At 33.7% G+C, this 19,821-nt stretch overlaps 1 protein-coding gene across 9 annotated transcripts in view; it reads left to right on the top strand.

Annotated features, from left to right (window-relative positions):
• Nucleotides 1-19,821, top strand: part of ATP2C1 (ATPase secretory pathway Ca2+ transporting 1) — a 157,968-nt gene that overhangs the window by 88,749 nt on the left and 49,398 nt on the right. For all 9 annotated transcript variants that reach the window (XM_077991005.1, XM_077991009.1, XM_077991006.1 and 6 more), the window contains 8 exon segments: nucleotides 5,644-5,799; nucleotides 6,841-6,909; nucleotides 7,927-8,002; nucleotides 11,363-11,429; nucleotides 16,030-16,154; nucleotides 17,008-17,105; nucleotides 19,240-19,335; nucleotides 19,425-19,514. In XM_077991005.1, the coding sequence (XP_077847131.1) occupies nucleotides 5,644-5,799; nucleotides 6,841-6,909; nucleotides 7,927-8,002; nucleotides 11,363-11,429; nucleotides 16,030-16,154; nucleotides 17,008-17,105; nucleotides 19,240-19,335; nucleotides 19,425-19,514 (777 nt within the window).

Genomic DNA, 19,821 nt, shown 5'->3' on the forward strand with positions numbered 1-19,821 from the left:
ACATACATATGTTTACCTACATAGTTAGCTTCATTGGAATTCTTTATGTCTTCATATGGCTTTGAGTTACTTTCTACTTTCTTATTTCAGCCTAAAGGGCTGTCTCTTAGCATTTCTTATGAGTCAGGTCTGACTAGTGATGAACTTTTTTAGCTTTTGTTTATTTAGGAATTTAAAAATTTCTCCTTCATTTTTAAAAGGTAATGTTGCCAGATAGAAAATTATTGGTTGACATTTTTTTTTCTGAATATTGTAAATGTCTGTTCTTTTTGACCTCTATGTTTTCTGATTAGGAATAAGCTATTAATCTTAATGAAAATTCTGTTATGTGATAAGTTGTTACTGTGGCTGTTTTCAAGATTCTGTCTTTATCTTTCAGTGGTTTGATTAGAATGTGTCTCATTGTGGATGTCTTTGAGTTTATTCTATTTGGATTTCATTGAGCTCCTTGGTTGTGTAGATTTATGTCTTTCATCAAGTTGGGGAAGTGTTCAGCCATTTTATCTTCAGCTATTTCTGTCACCTCATTTTTCCTTCTGAGATTGTACTGGCATACCTCATTTTATCATGCTTCAAAGATAATGCATTTTAAAAAATATATTAATAGATTTGTGGCAACCCTGTGTCAGGCAAGTCTGTTGGCGCCATTTTTCCAACAGCATGGTGCTCACTTTGTGTCTCTGTGTCACATTTTGGTAATTCTCACAGTATTTCAAACTTTTTCAATATTATGTCTATTATGGTGATCTGTAATCAGTGATCTTTGCTGTTACTGTTAAAATTGTTTTGGGGCACCATTAACTATGTTCATGTAAGACCATGAATGTAATCAATAAATGTTGCATGTTTTCTGACTGCTGCATTGTCCAACTGCTGTTTCCCTCTCCTTGGACTTTCCTGTTCTCTGAGAAACAACAATATGGAAATTAAGCCAATTAGTAACCTTACAGTGGCCTCTTAAGTGTTCAAGTGAAGGAAATATCACGTCTTTCACTTTAAGTCAAAAGCTAGAAATAATTAAGCTTAGTGAGGAATGCATGTCAAAAGCTAAGATAGGCTGAAAGCTAGGCCTCTTGCCTCAAACAATTAGCCAAGTTGTGAATGCAAAGAAAAAGTTTTTGAAGGAAATTAAAAGTGCTGTTCCAGTGAACACACAAATGATAAGAAGTAAAACATCCTTATTGTGGATATGAAGAAAGTTTGAAAGGTTTTGGTAAAACGTAAAAGCAGCCACAATATTCCCTTAAACCAAACCTAATCCAGAGCAGGACCATAACTCTCTTCAGTTCTATGAAGGCTGAGAGAAGTGAGGAAGCTGCCAAAGGAAAGTTTGAAGCTTGCAGAGGTTGGTTCATGAGGTTTAAGTAAAGAAGCCATCTCTATAACATATAAGGGCAAGATGAAGCAGCAGATGTTGGTGGAGAAGCTGCAGCAAGTTACTCAGAAGATGTAGCTAAGATCATTGAGGAAGGTGGTTATACCGAACGTTTTCAATGTAGATGAAACAGCTGTATCTTCTGAATAACTTTTTCTGTATACTCGAATCAGAAAGTTAGCAATTTATGTAAGCATTTACCACGGGATAAAATTAATTTCATGTATTGTTTTCAGTAATACATAACACTTGGTTGGTTTGGCTTTGAGTGTTAATAAGTTACATACATGAAGATTTTAAATTACGTTTTCTTCATTTGCATAAACAGTGAGGTATCTTAATTTTTGAAAGCAGAAGTAAGACATTTTGTGATCAGGCAGCTACAGGTGAATATTTTGGAAGATTGTTTCTGGGGAGAGAAATCCATTTCTAATTTGCTTTTTAATGATTTGCTTTTAATTCTAGACTGGAGAGGTGATTGCCTTATCAGTATACTGTATGTCAAACAGTTCTTTAGCTTAAGAAATTATTTGTAGCTGCCAGTTGTTCCATGTTAACCTGAATTTTTAAAAGTACTTTCTGCCTTTCAGGAAACCTTTGTGACTGGCATTTGATTTCTTTCTCCCTAGTGTTTTATGTGAATAATAATCTTGTGAATTTTTCCAATCATTTTTATTGTGTAGCTATTAAATATTTAGACTGTGGATTATATAGTCATCTTGATTCTTATTATATTCTGATTTTTGAACTGCTTTATAGCATATTCACACCTCCACCAGAGTGCTTGAAGAAGAATGAAAGTGAAAATCAGTTTTCTTGTTCATTAATAGGTCTTCTGAGGGTTTAGTACTTCAACTTTTGGCTAGGTGTCATGGGGCTGTCTGATTCTTTGATTTCACTTTATCCTACCTTTCCCTCTCTCATGAATGCAATGAATAATGACTGTAATATCTTTCTTCTCAGATGAATTAAATTGTGACTTTATTAAACTGTAATAGGCTTGCCTCATTTATTAAATTCCACCTTTTCTTTCCCTCTACTCCCTCAAAACGACTTCCTAGGAAAACTCTTGCAATCACTATTAAGAGAAGATAACTTGTGACTTAGAAAGTGTTCGTATTCAACAGATAGTTAAAATCTTTGCAGATCAGGACATTGTAAGATTTAGACACATTTCATGTTAATTTCAGTTTTAGTTACAAATTTATAATGATATAGAAAAAAATTAGGGTCCTGAGCCCCTTTTTCTTCCACATTAGCTTGTCTGTTACACCAGACAAGGGCTCTCTTAAGTGATTATTGTTCTGAGGCTGAAACCAAAGAGCTAGGTTGCTTACAGAGCCGTGAAATCATGCTTTTCCTCTTTTTAAAAACAGAAGATTAAAAAAAAAATTCCTTCTCTATTAGTCACTTCATGTTAGTATTTATCCATGTTTAAGATTTACATTTAAAGCAAAAGTCTTCAAAGGGAAAACATGAGTTTTACGTCTCTTAGGGAAGGAATTCTGTAAATTTCTACAAGTATTTATTTTTAAATATTAGTGGATCTCTTTTCTAGTTAAGATCTTGGAAAATTACGTGCAACTCTGATTGTTGTAACAAGCATTAAAGATGAGCTTGCTAAATAAAATGAACCTTATATAAATTTACTTGTAATTCAGAAAATACATAATATTTTTCATAAATTTGCTTTATGTGTTATACCTGTCTTTTTCTATAAGTGGTTACAAAATTGGGGAGGAGAAATAATTTGTAGATTGATCCTCTAAATAAGAGGAATCTGGAGTTAAAATCTTTCAACACTGGAATTTTATCTGCATAGCGTTCTACCTCTATAATGTTGGGTGAGTTACTTAACCTTTCAGTGCCTGTAAAGCAGGGATAATAATAGTAATTACTTGCCTCATAGGAGTTGTTAGTAGGATTAAATGTGATAATTTAGCATAGGTATGTGGCATAGTGCCTAGCAGATTGTAAGCAATGAAATGTCAGCCGATTTTTAGTATTGGCATTATCTTTGAAGAAAGGCCCATTTTAAGATTTGTTTCTCTTGCCTTGCTAATAAATGTGTTAGTGTGAAAAGTTAAATAGTTTCAAGGTTAACGTGGAAAGAAAAGTCAAATAAATATGTTCCTTTAATAAAGAAAAATTCACTTGCCTTTGAACATGGCAGGTGTTTTTTAAATCTTCAGTTGGGTTAAGGTAATGAACCCAAATTTATTAACTGGTTTGTGTTTGTATACACAATTAATGTTAAATGCAAAATCCTTTAACGTCTAAAGGACTATTGATCTGTGTTTTAAAGAATAATTTTTGTAAGCTTATTTTGATACGAAAATGCATTCCATTGTCATACTATTTAAACTTTTGGGAAATGCTATCACAATTTTGTCTCTTTGGAGTTATATTTATTTTCATGATGAATATTTTAAAACTTACAATCTAATGTAAACTCTTATTTTTGCAGTTACGTGTTTGCCTAACACACAAACACACCAAGCATGTTCCTGCCCCCAAGGTCTTTGTACTTTTTGTTCCCTTTACGGGAAATCCACTCTCCCTAATTATGGCCCAGCCTTCGAGCTCTCAGGTCTATCAGGGCTCTGCAGAGGATTACCTGGTTTTGGGGAATGTTTTCTTCTAAAGTGTGACTCTATCTTCATTATATTTGTTGTTTTCCCCCACCTGGCATTATATATTATATACTTGTGCTTGTTTAAAATCACTTTCCCATTAATATCCAAGGATAGAAACTTTGTTTTCTTCACTGCTGATTCTCCTACTGTGTGTGATAAAGTACAGGGCATGGTACATTGTAAGCAGTAATAAATATTTGTTAAGTGAATGTAGGAATGTTGTTGGTCAAATTAAAACAGTTTTGTTGCGGAGATGAAGATTCTGTGAACCAATTTTTAATAATAATTTTACATGAGGTTATTTGAGGTTTTTATGCTCAGAAATGAACCATTTTAAAAGATGTAATTTATAACTTTTCACCCCCCGCCAAAAAAAAAGAAAAAGAAGATATAAATTTAACGTACATAGTGTGAACTGAGAATTAAGAAAGACCTGATTGAGAATACTGACTCAACTTAAAATAGCAGTGATACTGTGCAGTAATTTATCCTGTTTTCTTTCCAGGAACTTGCTCAGTGCCTAACACTGATAGTCAATAAATGTTGGGTGAATGAATGAGCCTGTAAAATCAGTAAAGTCATGAACTAATTCCTAGTTTGTTAAAGAGTACCCTAAGGACCCTTGAATAATTGCTTCTGGAATAAAATGGATGGAAGTTTGCAACAGAATCACCTGGAGGGCTTGTAAATACAGTCTGTTAGGTTGACTTTCTCTACCTTGTGTTGGAGGTGGAGCAAAGGACTCTTCTAACAAGTTCTGATGTGATGCTGTCCTCCATTGAGAACCGTTGCTGTATACCTTTATTCCTGTTGAGGTGATTCACATTAATGTATTGAAGGTTTTGAGAAGCACTGCAGTAGAGGAAGCTGTTTAACTCTTAACTATTTCTGACTTACTTGGCCCTAGTCCTCTCCCCCACTTGTTTGTGTGTATGTATCTATCTATCTGTACTCATAAAATAGTTTTTTTTTTCCTTTTTTCTGTATGCTTGGGTAGGTAAATACTGTGTCAGGAGTGAAGTCTTCAAAATTGAGCCCTATTGCAGAGTTGGAAGATACTATGATAGTTATGATCTGCATGAAAACATTTGTATACATTTTTGAGTCTTGCAAATTATAATTTGGAATAAACGTAGGGATGTATAGCAAGAATAATTTTATGAAAATTGATTCCAAAATGAAATGATTTCTAAGTGACATTTTTCCCCTTTATTCATGTATCACTTTCAGTCATCATCAGTGGTTTTAATCTGCCAAGCCATTTTTCTAGAACTTTAGGGACTTGACAAAATTAGGAAATAATATTTTGTCATGAAAAGTTGAGTTTTCTCTAGATGAAGATTGAGTCTTAGCTAGTGTCAAATTTTTCCTAGTTGTATTTTCAATTTTGGACTAATCTAGTCTCATGGTACAACATTCTACTTTGCATGTCTTAGATTTTGTTGACTTAATTGTATTTTAAAATATGATTGTACTGATTCTGGTCTTTTGTCTTAGAGTGATGGTTTTGATACAAGATGTGGCTAATCAATGGAAAAGGGATATTTGAGGAAGAAGTGATGATAGTTATGAACTCTAGAGATGTTAAGTGTAGCACAATATTTGAATCTGGGATTCTTTATGTTCCCTAAGGCTGTGGATCTTTCCATTGATGAGTCCAGCTTGACAGGTGAGACAACGCCTTGTTCTAAGGTGACAGCTCCTCAGCCAGCTGCAACTAATGGAGCTCTTGCATCAAGAAGTAACATTGCCTTTATGGGAACACTGGTCAGATGTGGCAAAGCAAAGGTAAATTTTTTTTCCTGTTGTGAAAAAAGCAGTACCTTTGTTTTAAATTATTTTCTCAATTATTTTTTGCTGATTTTATGTGGAATTTTTCAAATACATGACAAAAGATAAAATTGAACTTAACCCATTACATCTATTTGTGAAACGGGAGAATCTGTGTCCCTGAAGTATAACATTTCTATAGTTCTGCTATTTCCCAGATAATGGATAATCCTCATTACCTGTTTCTTTTTAAAGAGAGAAACAGTGGTTTCATGGATGTGTTTATTATTAGTTAAATAAATTTTTAATTTAGTTGATATGATACTGGCTGTAATAATCTGACTATATATTGTTCACCTGTTGATCGATTTCAAATGCTTCATATCCTGAATTCTGGTACTCCACCAGTGCAAAAGACACCATTCACTAAGGGTAAAAAGAAACTATATTAAATGTCTCCTATTGAGTATAATACATATTTGTATTTCAGAAATACTAATATAGGCAAAAAATAGGCCTCAGAATTGAGTCTGCAATACGTTTTGTTTTGAGACGGAGTCTCACTCTGTTGTCCAGTCTGGAGTGCAGTGGCATGATCTTGGCTCTCTGCAACCTTCACCTCCCAGGTTCAAGTGATTCTCCTGCCTCAGCCTCCCGTGTAGCAGGGATTACAGGCACATCCCACCATGCCTGGCTAATTTTTTGTATTTTTAGTAGAGATGACATTTCACCATGTGGGCCAGGCTGATCTCAAACTCCTGACCTCAAGTGATCCACCCCGCCTTGGCCACTCAAAAGTATTGGGATTATAGGCGTGAACCGCAGCACCCGGCCAGCAATACATTTAATGTAATGTTTGTTTCCAGGGTTTAAATCATGAGGGGCAAATGGTTATGACAGTAACATAAAAAAGTAAATTTGCTAAGGAAATCTTATGAGTGTGTATGTTAGACATCTTCACTGTAGGTAAGACTTTGAAAGTTGTTGGATGTGTGTGTGTATGTGTTTTGGTTTACATTTCATCTGGATGTAAATGTATTTTCCTGTTTTTCCTCTTAGGGTGTTGTCATTGGAACAGGAGAAAATTCTGAATTTGGGGAGGTGTTTAAAATGATGCAAGCAGAAGAGGTGAGTACTTAATATGTTAATGATGTATTTGTTCCAAATCTGGAATTCTTCATTGTAAGTAGAGAATATTGGATTATTTTGTATACTGTTGAGAGCAATATTTTATTCAGAATGGAAATCACTTGTCTCTGTTTAGAAACATAATTGGAAAGCCTGTAATTGAAAAGGTCTAAATTGATGTTGTTAGTATTCTAAAGGATTTTGAGCTTTACTCATTGTTTATAGCAGAAAAAGGCTTATAAACACTTATTTGTAGATCTTATTATTTTCAGAAATTAGTGTTGTAATTTTAAGGATTAGTAATTAGTATATTTGTACCTTGGAATATGTCTTCTATCAAATTTTTTCAACTTCACATAATTCCAAGTAAGGGTGGCAGGGAAAAGATTGCCAAGTAAAATAACCTACAAAATATTCTTGGCTAAAAGTATTAAAGATGAGTTCATTTTAAATACTTTCTTATTTAAAAGGAAGTTGCATTATGCAAATGTCATGTTATCCCCAAATCCTCTGGATTTCTCAGGTAACCTGCCAAAACTCCAGTATGTGATGCAGAGTGGGAACTCATTCCAAGAGGCGTGGTAGTGAAGGGATGAATAGAGAAGAGGGTTAGCAGATGAGGGGGGATTAAAAGACCTGGGTTACTAGCATGTTTGTGGATACAGAAAGGGGAAAATTGGAAAAGTAAGTGAGAGAGCAGCTGATGGTAATGAAGTCCTGCAGTGGTTGGTAGGAAGGAGAACAGATTTTTCCTCAGAAGGAAGCATGGGGGAGAATGGACCTTTTCAAATAAACAGGTTTTTAAAAGTAGAAAATTTCTATTCCTCACTGTGTGACCTTGGGCATTGTGTAAAATCTAAGTCTCAGTTTTCTCAGTGAAGGTGATTATTTACCTTATGGGAGAGTTGGATGGTTAACTTAAGAATTGCTTTGTCAGGCACTTAGCAAGTCCCTGACACTTGATAAAGCTTAGTAAATATAGCTAATTGTGGTGACACTCTTCTTCAATTTATCAAGGCACCAAAAACCCCTCTGCAGAAGAGCATGGACCTCTTAGGAAAACAACTTTCCTTTTACTCCTTTGGTATAATAGGTAAGAGAAGAGTGAGTATGTATATATTTTTATTTGAGTTTTCTTTTTTGAATGTGAAGGGTGGTGGTATTCTAGTTTTATTTATTGGCTTTCTTTTTTTTATTAAGTTTAATGCTTTTTAAAATTGTAAGACTACTAGTCATTGTTCATTTCAACAAAGAAAAAATAGAACTCTGATTCTTGTAATCAGAAAATATTTCTTTAAACATTTTAGTATTTGTCTTTCAAGAATGTAATACTGTAGTTTTATGGACTGCTTTTCTATTTTTATTTCACATGTCCTGTCATAAAACTCTTGTCATTAGATTGATGCTCACACAAAACAACTATAAAGGTTGTATAGTATTCTATTTTGTGGGAAAACATATAAGAAGACCTCTTCTAGACATTTAGGATTTTTTGAGGTTTTTTTTTTGTTATATAAATACTTCTCCAGTGTGGCTATCTTCTGGTAAATACCTCTCTTTTTTAAGGAAAAATTCTTAGAAATAAAGTTATTTAGTCAAAGGGGATCCATGTAACTTTTAAATTTTTGGCCAGCTTTAAGTGTTGTCATTAACTTCAACTGTAAATAAAAGAGTTCTCATTATTTGATTTGACAGTTCATTATTAGGGAAACCGAATGCTTTGTCATGTGTGGGTTGATCATTTTTATTTCATTTTATGACCTGCCAACGATTTCTTTTGTCCGTTTTCCTGTGTCTTGAGTCTTAGATTGATAAAAGCTTTTTATATGACTAGATTTTCAGTATTTTTGTTGTATAAGTTATAAGTATTTTTTTCCCATTTAAATTGCCTTTGAGGCATGTAGAATAAACTTGGTAAGAGGGCAATATATGTAATTATTTATGCCTAGTGTTCCATTATTGGATCGTTAAGCATGTGGAAGTTATTTATATCCTACTGCTCAAGGTCATTGCCAAGGTCTGATTGCAAAAATTCAAAAAATTGCAACCTCAGACACAAATGGGTTAAAACATCCCCTCTTCCATGAGATTCTGTTATCACCCTCCTATTGTTAATCTCTGCAATTAAGTTGGTTTTGTTCTATTCCTAAAGATTTCCCAACCTCATGTTTATAAGAACATTTATTAAAACATTGTTGTATAGTTTTTTATTTTTGACATTTTACTGTTTTATTTAAAATTTATTTTAGTACATGGCTTAAGGCAGAGTTTTAACTTTTTTACTCAAGTTAATTATCCCATTAATTCTGTAATCCAGTCTTTATTCATGGGGTTGAAGTCACGTTTTTATCACACATTAAGCACTTGCATTAATTTTGGAGTCTTTTCTCCTTTAATTTTCTTACCATGTTAATTATTCCAGCTAACTTAGTATTTCAAAGCCAGTAATACATTTTTTTTTTTTTTTTTGGTGACAGAGTCTCACTCTTGTTGCTCAGGCTGAAGTGCAATGACACAATCCCGGCTGACTGCAACCTCTGCCTCCCAGGGTTCAAGCGATTTCCCTGCCTCAGCCTCTCAAGTAGCTGGGATTACAGGTGTGTGCCACCACACCTGGCTAATTTTTTAATTTTATTTTTAATAGACGCAGGGTTTTACCACATTGGCCAGGCTGGTCTTGAACTCCTGAACTCACGTGATTGCCCACCTCAGCCTCCCAAAGTGCTGGGATTACAGGAGTAATGCAATTTTGAAGCACTATTTCTGTTAATACAATATTAGTTGAAATAACTTCTTAAATAGTAATTCTGTTTATCCATCTATCTTCATTGTAAACATAAAGTAGAAGGTAGGAAGTTATCTTAGTTTTTTTCACTGGTGTGTATGCCGTCATAACTTCTTTCATTTGATTATTGCTCTTTTCTAGAAATTTTATAGTGAATTTGATAAACTGAAGGACATTCTAGCCAATTAAATCTTTGTAGTTTCTATTAGCACTATATCATAAAACCATTTCAAGTTTAGTAATAAATATGTTTCAACTTTATGATTATCTGGTTTTATGTTAGTATATTCACATTGGACATAATTTCTCTTGCCAAGGTCAAGAGCTAGATAAGGGGGTCAGCAATTGTTTTTTTTTTTTGTAAAGGACTAGATAGTAAATATTTTAGTCCATATGGTCTCTGTTGGAAATAGTTTACTTTGCCATTAGCATGAAAACAATCATAGAAAATATGCATATAAATGAGTGTGGCTATGTTCCAACAAATTTCATTCACAAAAGCAGACAAGAGACCCACAGATTATAGTTTGCTGACCCCTGGTATAATCCTTTGGACATAATTTCTTCCATCATGATAGTGTTTGGTATAGGATCTTAGAAGGTTACTATTTGGATAATTATTCTTTAGTTATACAAAGATGAAAAAAACCTTGTATTGGGGGCCGGGCGCAGTGGCTCAAGCCTGTAATCCCAGCACTTTGGGAGGCTGAAATGGGTGGATCACGAGGTCAGGAGATCGAGACCATCCTGGCTAATACGGTGAAACCCTGTCTCTACTAAAAAATACAAAAAACTAGCCGGGCGAGGTAGCCTGTAGTCCCAGCTACTCGGGAGGCTGAGGCAGGAGAACGGCGTGAACCCGGGAGGCGGAGCTTGCAGTGAGCTGAGATCCGGCCACTGCACTCCAGCCTGGGCGACAAAGCGAGACTCTGTCTCAAAAAAAAAAAAAAAAAACAACCTTATCTTAAATGTTCATATTGATTTACAATCTTGAGATAGCTTTATTTTATCAAACTTCTGATGAATCTGTTTGGTTTTTCCTTACAAACCTGCTTGTGTGCCCCTTTACCCCTGTTCTTTTCAAAGATAAAAGGTTAAAGCAAGGAGTATTGGTTTAACTGATTTTTAAATTTTTGAAATGCCTTGAAAGTAGTAATTTTTAGATGTTAGTGCAATCGTAGGTGCTTAACGTAAGGCACATCACTTTTTGAGCCAAGTCCTAAGTGTCCCTTTTTATGTAGTATGGATTTGCTGAGAAGTGTCTGGATATTGTGTTATGGAAAATGAAGTTTTAGGGTTTAATTTTGCATATTTGATATTAAATAGAAGACCCATATGTTTGCTGCCACCTTCTGTTTTTCATTGTATGAAAATACTGGTAAGTTTTTAAAAAATAGTAAGATATTGCTTTAAGGGATAGATGGGAGCAGTGTCAACCAAAAGTAAAACTGTGTGAGCACACATGTACATATGTGATTATGCACCGTATTCACATTAAGCAGTGTTAACTTTAACCTCCCCTGTTTAATGGATTTTTATAAAATCTCGTAATTGTGATCCAATATGCTTTCCCTTTTGTTGTCAAGGGATGTTTTAGATGCGTTCAGCTTGTTCTGTTCCTTCTAGGTGATTGTATGTAAAAGGGAAAAATAACTATTTCTCTTTCAGGAATCATCATGTTGGTTGGCTGGTTACTGGGAAAAGATATCCTGGAAATGTTTACTATTAGTGTAAGGTAAGTTCCAATACTTCATAATTGGAGTCTCCTTTGCCCTTTTATTTCTCTAATGGACATAGCTTATGTTTTATTATGGAGATCAATATTACATGGAGCCCATAAGAGTATAATATTGCTACATAAATGGTTCAGAAGTCATATATTAAAATTACCTCCAGAAAAATGAAAACGTATATATATGGTAATGAAGAAAACCCACACTAGATGTCTGGAATTACTAATGCATTATTGCCTTTTTATATATAAATAGACAATTAAGGATTGTCTAATTGAAAATTAGCAGCATGAAAGAGAAAGTTCACAATATAGAAATTGAATAATCAATTTCAGAGGAAAACGAAACGTTGAAGAAATGAAGACAAATTTAAAAACCAAGTGTTTGTATTTTCGGAGACGTGTGAAGAAACTGCATCCATGAGATAGATTGTTGTAGAAAAGGATCAGAGAACAAAAAGAGTTTTTAGAAATTAAGATTATGAATGCTGAAATTAAAAATTCAATTGAAGGAGTGTAATATAAATTCAAAGAGGTCCCCCCCCTAAAAAAAGTAAAAAGTCTTAGAATGAGATAAAATGATGAAGAGGAATAATTTCAGAAATACCATTTCTAACTAATTGGAGTTTCAAAAAGATGTAAGGAGAAATTATGTAAGATATGACACACAAATATTTTCTCACACTAAGGCAAAATAAGTCTTTATAGATTGAAAGGATTCACTAAATGCCAAGCAGAATGGAAAAAACTTCAAACTTGATACATAATTGTGAAACTAAAGAAAAAATGTCAGGACATCTACAAAGGAAGGGTAACTACGCTGGCATCAGACTTCTCATTAGCAACTGCAGTTTCTACCACAGAGTCTTTTTAGGTTCTTCTAAACATTCCAACTCACAAGACTTTCACAGACCACATCTGATACCTGTGCCCTGAACACAGCAGGGTAACTTCAGGCAGCCTTCTGAGAGTCTGCAGCAGTCCATGTAGCAGTTCACTCAAGTAAAAGGAGATAAGGTCAACCTTGTGAGTGTGGGATTTACCTTGGGTTAAAATATCTCTATGAGAGACATATTTTGAAACATGTGTTTCCAGATGCCTGCAAGGGACGTGTCTAGTTACAAGAGTTACTACACTTGAGAAATTCAAAGCTATGACTTCCTATAAGATAATTATAACTTTCCTCATCTAGAGAGATTTTATTAGTCCCTTAATCCCTTAATCATAGCAGTGTTACCTAGCAGCATATTTGATATATTATTCTTACCAGGTCACTAGGTGAATAGAACTGGAGTTAATCAAATCCAGAAGGGAAAGATTATTTTATTAGCTCTTCATCCATAGCAACATCAGATTGCATTAGAATACAGTGGAGCAGTGATAACAGATTACGGGGCAAATGATCATAAATCTGTAAATTAGGCCTAGCCAAAGGATTGGTCCGATTAGTTACAAATAAGTAGGCAAGTAGAATATTCATTTCCTACCCATCTTTGTATGAAATTCCAGCAAAACACGGGTGAAGGAAAGGAAGATGATAATAGACATAAGAAAGGGCAAGAACTTACTTAGGCATCTAAGGAAAAGAAATCCTGGTAGACATCTGTTGTAGGCATAGGAAATATTTCAAATATTAGAACAAAAGTCAATGTCTTTCAAAAAGAAAAGTCAAATAGATTACAAGGAATCTGAATGAATGAGAAGTAAAAAGATATTTGTGATATAGTGAAGGAATGTGTTTTTTTTTTATTTCTCAAGGGGGTGAAAATGCAATTTGAAACTCTTGGTTTAAATTTGTATTTAAAAAAGCCATGGGTTAAATACAAAATAAATTTAAAATGGGGAATAAGTTTGAGATATTAAACACTGACATATTATCCATTGGATCATTTTTAGTTTTTGAGGATTTGGGGTTTTATTTGAGTTCTTTTTGTACAGATTGACATATCATAACTTTTATTTTTTCTTCAAGGTCTTCCAAAGTACAAGAAACTTAAAAATTTTCAAATAGAATAAAACTTATTCTATTTTGCAATTCTGTTTTGCAGTGTGGATCCACTGGAATATTTTATAAATATAAGCTACATTATGGGAAATTAATGATCCTATTTTTCCTCTTTCTTGAAGTATTTTACAATTTCTTCACCCTAGGAATTATTTGCAAGAGTACTGAAGATGACTAAAACAATAAGAAAGCAGAAAAATGATGGAATCATTTAGAAGGTTGATGTAATAAAATGAATCATCACTATTCTCTTATTACTAGGTTTCTTATTGTGCTGCCTAAGGTATTGCATCATGTAAAAGAAGTCAAAAGGCACAATCTTTAGGTTTGTTTGTTATAGCTTTCATTGAACAAAAGTGAGAATTCAAAATTTTTCACTTTCTACTATAATGGCAAAGAGAATAATTGGCAGAGAAGACTTTTCACAATTATTAGGCAAATCAGAAGATCAGTGCAAGGAGCCAAGTAGAAGCACTGTAGGCTATAATGATGTGGGTGAAATTAATCATATAAGTGAAATCTCAAGACTGAGTCTTTGGATGATGATACTCTAGATCTTCTCAAACTCCTTAATTTTGATGAGTGAGCAGTCTGTTTTTAAGGACAAAAAAAAAAAAAGGTATTCTCTTCCAGTTAATCATTCTGCAGCAAGGACTCTATCATGCAGTAGTTTTTACCAAGAATCTGGACCATCTCTTTTTGCTAAACGAATGTATGACCCTATTTCATTCATCTTTTATGATGCTTGTTTACCAGCATTGACTTCATACTGCTTTTAAATGGAGAAATGCTGAAGACTGGTATGAATATAAAAGTGATTAAAAGGAAATAGATTATGCAGAAGTAGAAAAATTCATTGGATTCATCATTGTAATTGGTGTTTATAAATCTAAAATTGAAAATGTTTTGCAGTCATGGACCAAAGAAGGTAGCTCTTCTCTTTTCAACACAATTGGGAACCATCAGTGGTTTTAGAAGTATTGCAATTTGACAGAACAGATGCAAGAAAGAAGAACTAGATTGATAAGCTAGAGCCTGTTAGAAATATGTTTTGAAATCTGAAATCAGTATTTATAAGATAAGTATGTTCCAAGTTCACCAAAAACAGTGGATGAGCAGTTAGTTACATCCAAAATATGTTACCCATTTCAGGTATAGATGCCTGCAAGTCCAGGAATAGTTTTGGGTTATCGTTAAAATGAAAATTTAGAGTGAAGTTTTTTACAATTTATTTATTCGTCTGCAAAGTTTTGCTAAGATGATTTAAATATAAAAGATTGAAAAGATTCATTGTATCTAGATTGTAAGTGATGATGCCTATTTTTCCTTAATGGAAGCATTTTAAAAAGGAAAAAAAAAAAAAGAAAAAAGAAAAAAAAGGATTCCCTTTGAACTAGGAACATTCTCTTTGAGTAGCCCAAAGGAGAAAAGGAAGTATTAATGATAATACATATTTCTTGACTCTTCAGTGTGTATTGTTTAGCTAATAATATTGTTGCTTATTTGCTTTCAACTTTAAAATCAACCAGTAAATAAAGCATGAAAAAGCCAATTATGGTTATAGAAACGGATGCTAATGTACTAGATTACGCAAAGAAAAGTTGGTAATGGAAATTAGGAAGTAGAAGCAGCAGAGGGAACAGTGGTAGAATGAAGGGTTGGATTGCTTATGTCCTTATTTCTAGCAGAGTCAAGAGATAGTATTTGGAATGGCACAAAGAAAGACTTGTCATTTTTTAATTATAAAAGACAAGAGTGAAATGATTTTTTAAACTGTGATAAAATACACATATCATAAAAATTTAGTTTTAAGGAGTTAAGTTGGTGGAGTTAAGTATGGTCACAGTGTTTTACAACTGTTAACCACTATCTAGATTCAGAACCTTTTCATCATGCCAGAAGAAAACCCTGTACACATTAAGCAGTCGCTCCCCAGTTTCCCTCTTCCCCTAGTCCCTGGCAACCATTCACTAATCTGCTGTCTCTATGGATTTGCCTTTTCAAGATATTTCATATAAATGGAATGATAGAATATGGGACCTTTTGTATCTGTCTTTTTTCACTTAGCAAGGTTTTCAGGGTTTTCAAGGTTTATTCATGTTGTAACGTGTTAGTACTTCATTCCTTTTTGTGGCTAAAGTAATATTCCATTGCATGGATGTCACAATTTTACATTTATCAGTTGATGAATATTTGGCCTGTTTCCATCTTTTGGCTATCGTGAATAGTGTTGCTGTGAACATTGATAAGTTTTTGTTTGAACGTTTATAGTTATCTGTATTTTATAGATGAGGACAGTAAACTGCAGACCTAGATTAGTAAGTAGCTCTGGATCACACAAGTAAAAGATGGTGAAGCCAGGGATACAAATCCAGGCAATTTGATGTCAGAACCTACATTTTTTAACCACTGTGCTTAACCTGGCAGCTACTAGGTATCCAGTAAATGTTAACTTTCTCTTCCTTTTGAGAAGTTTATTTTTTAGGTATTGACTATATTAATTTTGCATTTTATTAAGCTTTAAGTAACATCCAATTTTAATTTTGCTGTGAGTACTGTTTAACCTATATTTTAATACTTTGTATATATTGGTTATAGTTTGGCTGTAGCAGCAATTCCTGAAGGTCTCCCCATTGTGGTCACAGTGACACTAGCTCTTGGTGTTATGAGAATGGTGAAGAAAAGGGCCATTGTGAAAAAACTGCCTATTGTTGAAACTCTGGGTAAGTCTGTGTTAAGAGCATTCTTATGCAATGATGCATAAGTTTATGTCAATAGTGAATCATCTCAGAGTTTTACAATTTTTATCTTAGAGATTTGCATAATGATGTTTGGCTTATGGCAAAATTGGATATGGTTTTAACAACCCAAAAAGGCAATTAAAAATTCCTATCCCTTAGGTAAGGGCCTTGAAGAGAAGTCTTTCTACATCATAATGTTCTAATGCTCAAATCATGTTAAGAAAAATCCATACAACAACTGAAATCTTGGAGTAAAATTAATAGAATTTTTTTCTTGTGACATGTCAAAGAAGATATGTATTTTTACAGATCCAGATGTCATACTTGAGTTGAATTTGCCTGTAAGAACAGTAAATTTACAGTAGTTATATTGCTCTAACAAAACTTTATGTGCAATATGCTTTGAAACTCCAAAAATGTACTGAATTTAATTTCTAGTTTGTATTTTAATATCTCCTTCATATACGAGAAACTGAAATACCTTGAAAAATCCCTACTGAAGAAATTATATGGGTTTATATTTAGGAACTCTCCAAACTTTCTAGCAAAGATGTTATATAAGATCATTACATAAAGCTAATGTGAAGTAGCTTTGTAGAAACTAACTGTATGTAAATAAGAAAATGTCAACATCTAATTTTTATTTTTAATTTCAGAAATTGCTTATGCTGAAACAAGCATAATGAGAGAAGTTAATCTAAAATTACCAATGAGTTTGATCTCTATAAATAAATTCAGAGAAGTAGGACAGGATTCTAGTCTTTGATTTGTTTTTTAAGTGAACTTATATTTCTCCTTGATTCTTTTGGTGACTTGTAATGATTTAATTCTTTAGGCTGCTGTAATGTGATTTGTTCAGATAAAACTGGAACACTGACGAAGAATGAAATGACTGTTACTCACATATTTACTTCCGATGGTCTGCATGCTGAGGTACTCTATAGGTTTTTAACAAACAAAAACAGTATCACTTTAAGAAACTTGATGTTTAACATTCCTAACAGTTCCAGTGTCTTACCTTCAAAAGGGCTGTAAATTAGTAGCGGAGTTATTTTCTCTCTCTGTGTTTCTACCAAGTCTTTGTCTCATTCCGCTTGTACACTTGTTCAATCCAAAAACTTTGATTCCTCCTTGACATCTCTCTTTCGATCACCCCTTCATCTATCCATAATTAAATCCTGCCAATTTTGACTTCTAAAGAATTTTCCCAGCCATCTACTTTATAGCTAGCTTCTTTAAGTTACCGCCATTTCTCACCTGCCACTCTGATAAAGCTTTTTGACTGGTCTTGATCTATTCTTGATGTCCTCACTCCATAAGTAGCTCGAGGGATCTTTTTAGAACCAAATTTTAAGCATGTCACTCCATAAATTAAGATACTCCAATGGTTTTCCATTGTGATCAGGATCCTGAACTGTGGCCTCTCAAAGTCGTACATGTTCTGTCCCTTATTTTCCCCTCTATCCTTGTATGCTACCCTTTGCTTTCTATGCACTAAATATACTGGCTTTATAGTTCTTTTGATGTGACACAATTATTCCTACTTTAGGAACTTTGCTGCCTTTCTCACTGTTTAGGATAGTCTAATACCTCTTCATCCTTTGCACCTTAATTCAACCCACTTCTTCAGAACACCCAGAAGTGGCCCTATGTTATATGTTTTCTTAGCATTTCATACCTCTTAGTCCTTATCTTAGGTAAAATTTTCTGTCCCTTTTCCCCATTATGAGAGAACAGGAACTATATTGCCTAGCACAGAGCCTGCTTCATAGTAATAAATGCTTGATAAATGAATAAATGAATGAATGAATCATTTTATTTTAACAATTATATATTGATACATTGTCTCTTAAGTGTACATCACTGTGCAGTAGTTCTTCCTGAAGGTGCTTATGGACAAGTCTAATCCTACTCAGTCTGTGCAGGATTTTTGACTGGAATGCTCTTAACACTACTTATGTTGGGTACAGTAATTTAAAATGTATTTATAGCTAATTCATTGAGAAAAATAAGCATTAGACAAATTGACAGAAGTTGTACTTGGGTTTATTTACGTCCATTTTATATTACCTATGTAAAATAAACCTATGTACGTTATTTACATAGGTTTTGAAAAGAGACTCGATATTTATGGTGTTAGATTTGGTCAAAGATCCCCCATGCTGTGTTGGTGAATGTGCCCTTTCTGGATGATTCAGAAGGGTTATTGGGACTACATGTGCTTATATGATCCAGATATGGAAGGTAGAATATTAGTTTTTCTTTTAAGGTCATGCTATATGTAATGCATTAATCATTTGTTAATTGTTTACCTCTAAATTATGTCATGAAACATTTTGTATTTATTTTTATTTTTAATAGAGATGGATCTTGCTTTGTTGCCCAGGCTGGTCTTGAACTCCTGGGCTAAAGTGATTCTCCTGCCCCAGCCTCCCAAGTGTTAGGATTACAGATGTGAGCTACCACACCTAGCCACTAAATTGTATGATTTTTATTGTGAAATTTCCTTTTGTTTGGCTTGGTTTGTTCTAGACATCTGATATAAATACCTGGTTTGTCTCTACCTCTGATTTTTAAAATTGGTGTGTAATATGCTGTGTTAAAGTGATTTGTAAGTGCTAGCGTATATCTCAATGTCTCCAGGCCTGCATGTTTGCAGAAAGAATACTTTGGATACTACTTTTGTCAAAGTCACAGGTTTGTGTTATATGTTACATATGGTAATGAATTTGAGTTCTTTGCAAACTGTAGTATGCTATATAAGTGTAATGTCATACAAGTTTAAGCTTACTTATGTATATTTTCATAGCTTATTCTTTTAATAGCATATTGTAAGTAGAAAACAATGTCTTTTTAGATTAATAATTTTGATGAGAATTAGAATCTATATTTCTTCACTAAATGTCCTTTTAAAAGACAAATTTTAATGCTTTTCTAGATAAACACTTTAACAGTGTCATTATAAATAAAATGAACAGAACTCAGTATAGTTTTTGGGTTTTATAGGTCTTATCACCAGCATGTGTTTGTAGTGTTTGTATTATTGATCCCACTTTGTGACCTTTAGGTTACTGGAGTTGGCTATAATCAATTTGGGGAAGTGATTGTTGATGGTGATGTTGTTCATGGATTCTATAACCCGGCTGTTAGCAGAATTGTTGAGGTAAATACTTTGTTTTCCAAGACGGTGACTTTCTTCAAAATGACTTAAGACACAGTGATAGGTTCATAGTTTATGTGTATTTTTCTTAGGCGGGCTGTGTGTGCAATGATGCTGTAATTAGAAACAATACTCTAATGGGGAAGCCAACAGAAGGGGCCTTAATTGCTCTTGCAATGAAGGTACGTACCTAAATTTCTCTTCTTTGACATATGAGACACTACCCTCACAACAGAACGCAGTGTCATCAATTTCAGTATTACTGGTTTTTAAGTATTGAGTGAAAAAAACTCATACTATTACATTGTTTTTACTATCTTTTGGGTATCAGTTTTACTCCTGTAAATATAAAGTATAGAGGTTTTTCAGTATAACTTGATTGTTCACGTGCAAGTTACAAACTAATGAACAGTCATTGATTTCTTATGAAGAAATGTTCCTGTCCTCCACAATATTGAGATCTGCATGTGAAATACTTCATAAATGTGT

The sequence above is a fragment of the Macaca mulatta genome, chromosome 2, assembly GCF_049350105.2.
Source record: "Macaca mulatta isolate MMU2019108-1 chromosome 2, T2T-MMU8v2.0, whole genome shotgun sequence".
Lineage (NCBI taxonomy): Eukaryota > Metazoa > Chordata > Mammalia > Primates > Cercopithecidae > Macaca > Macaca mulatta.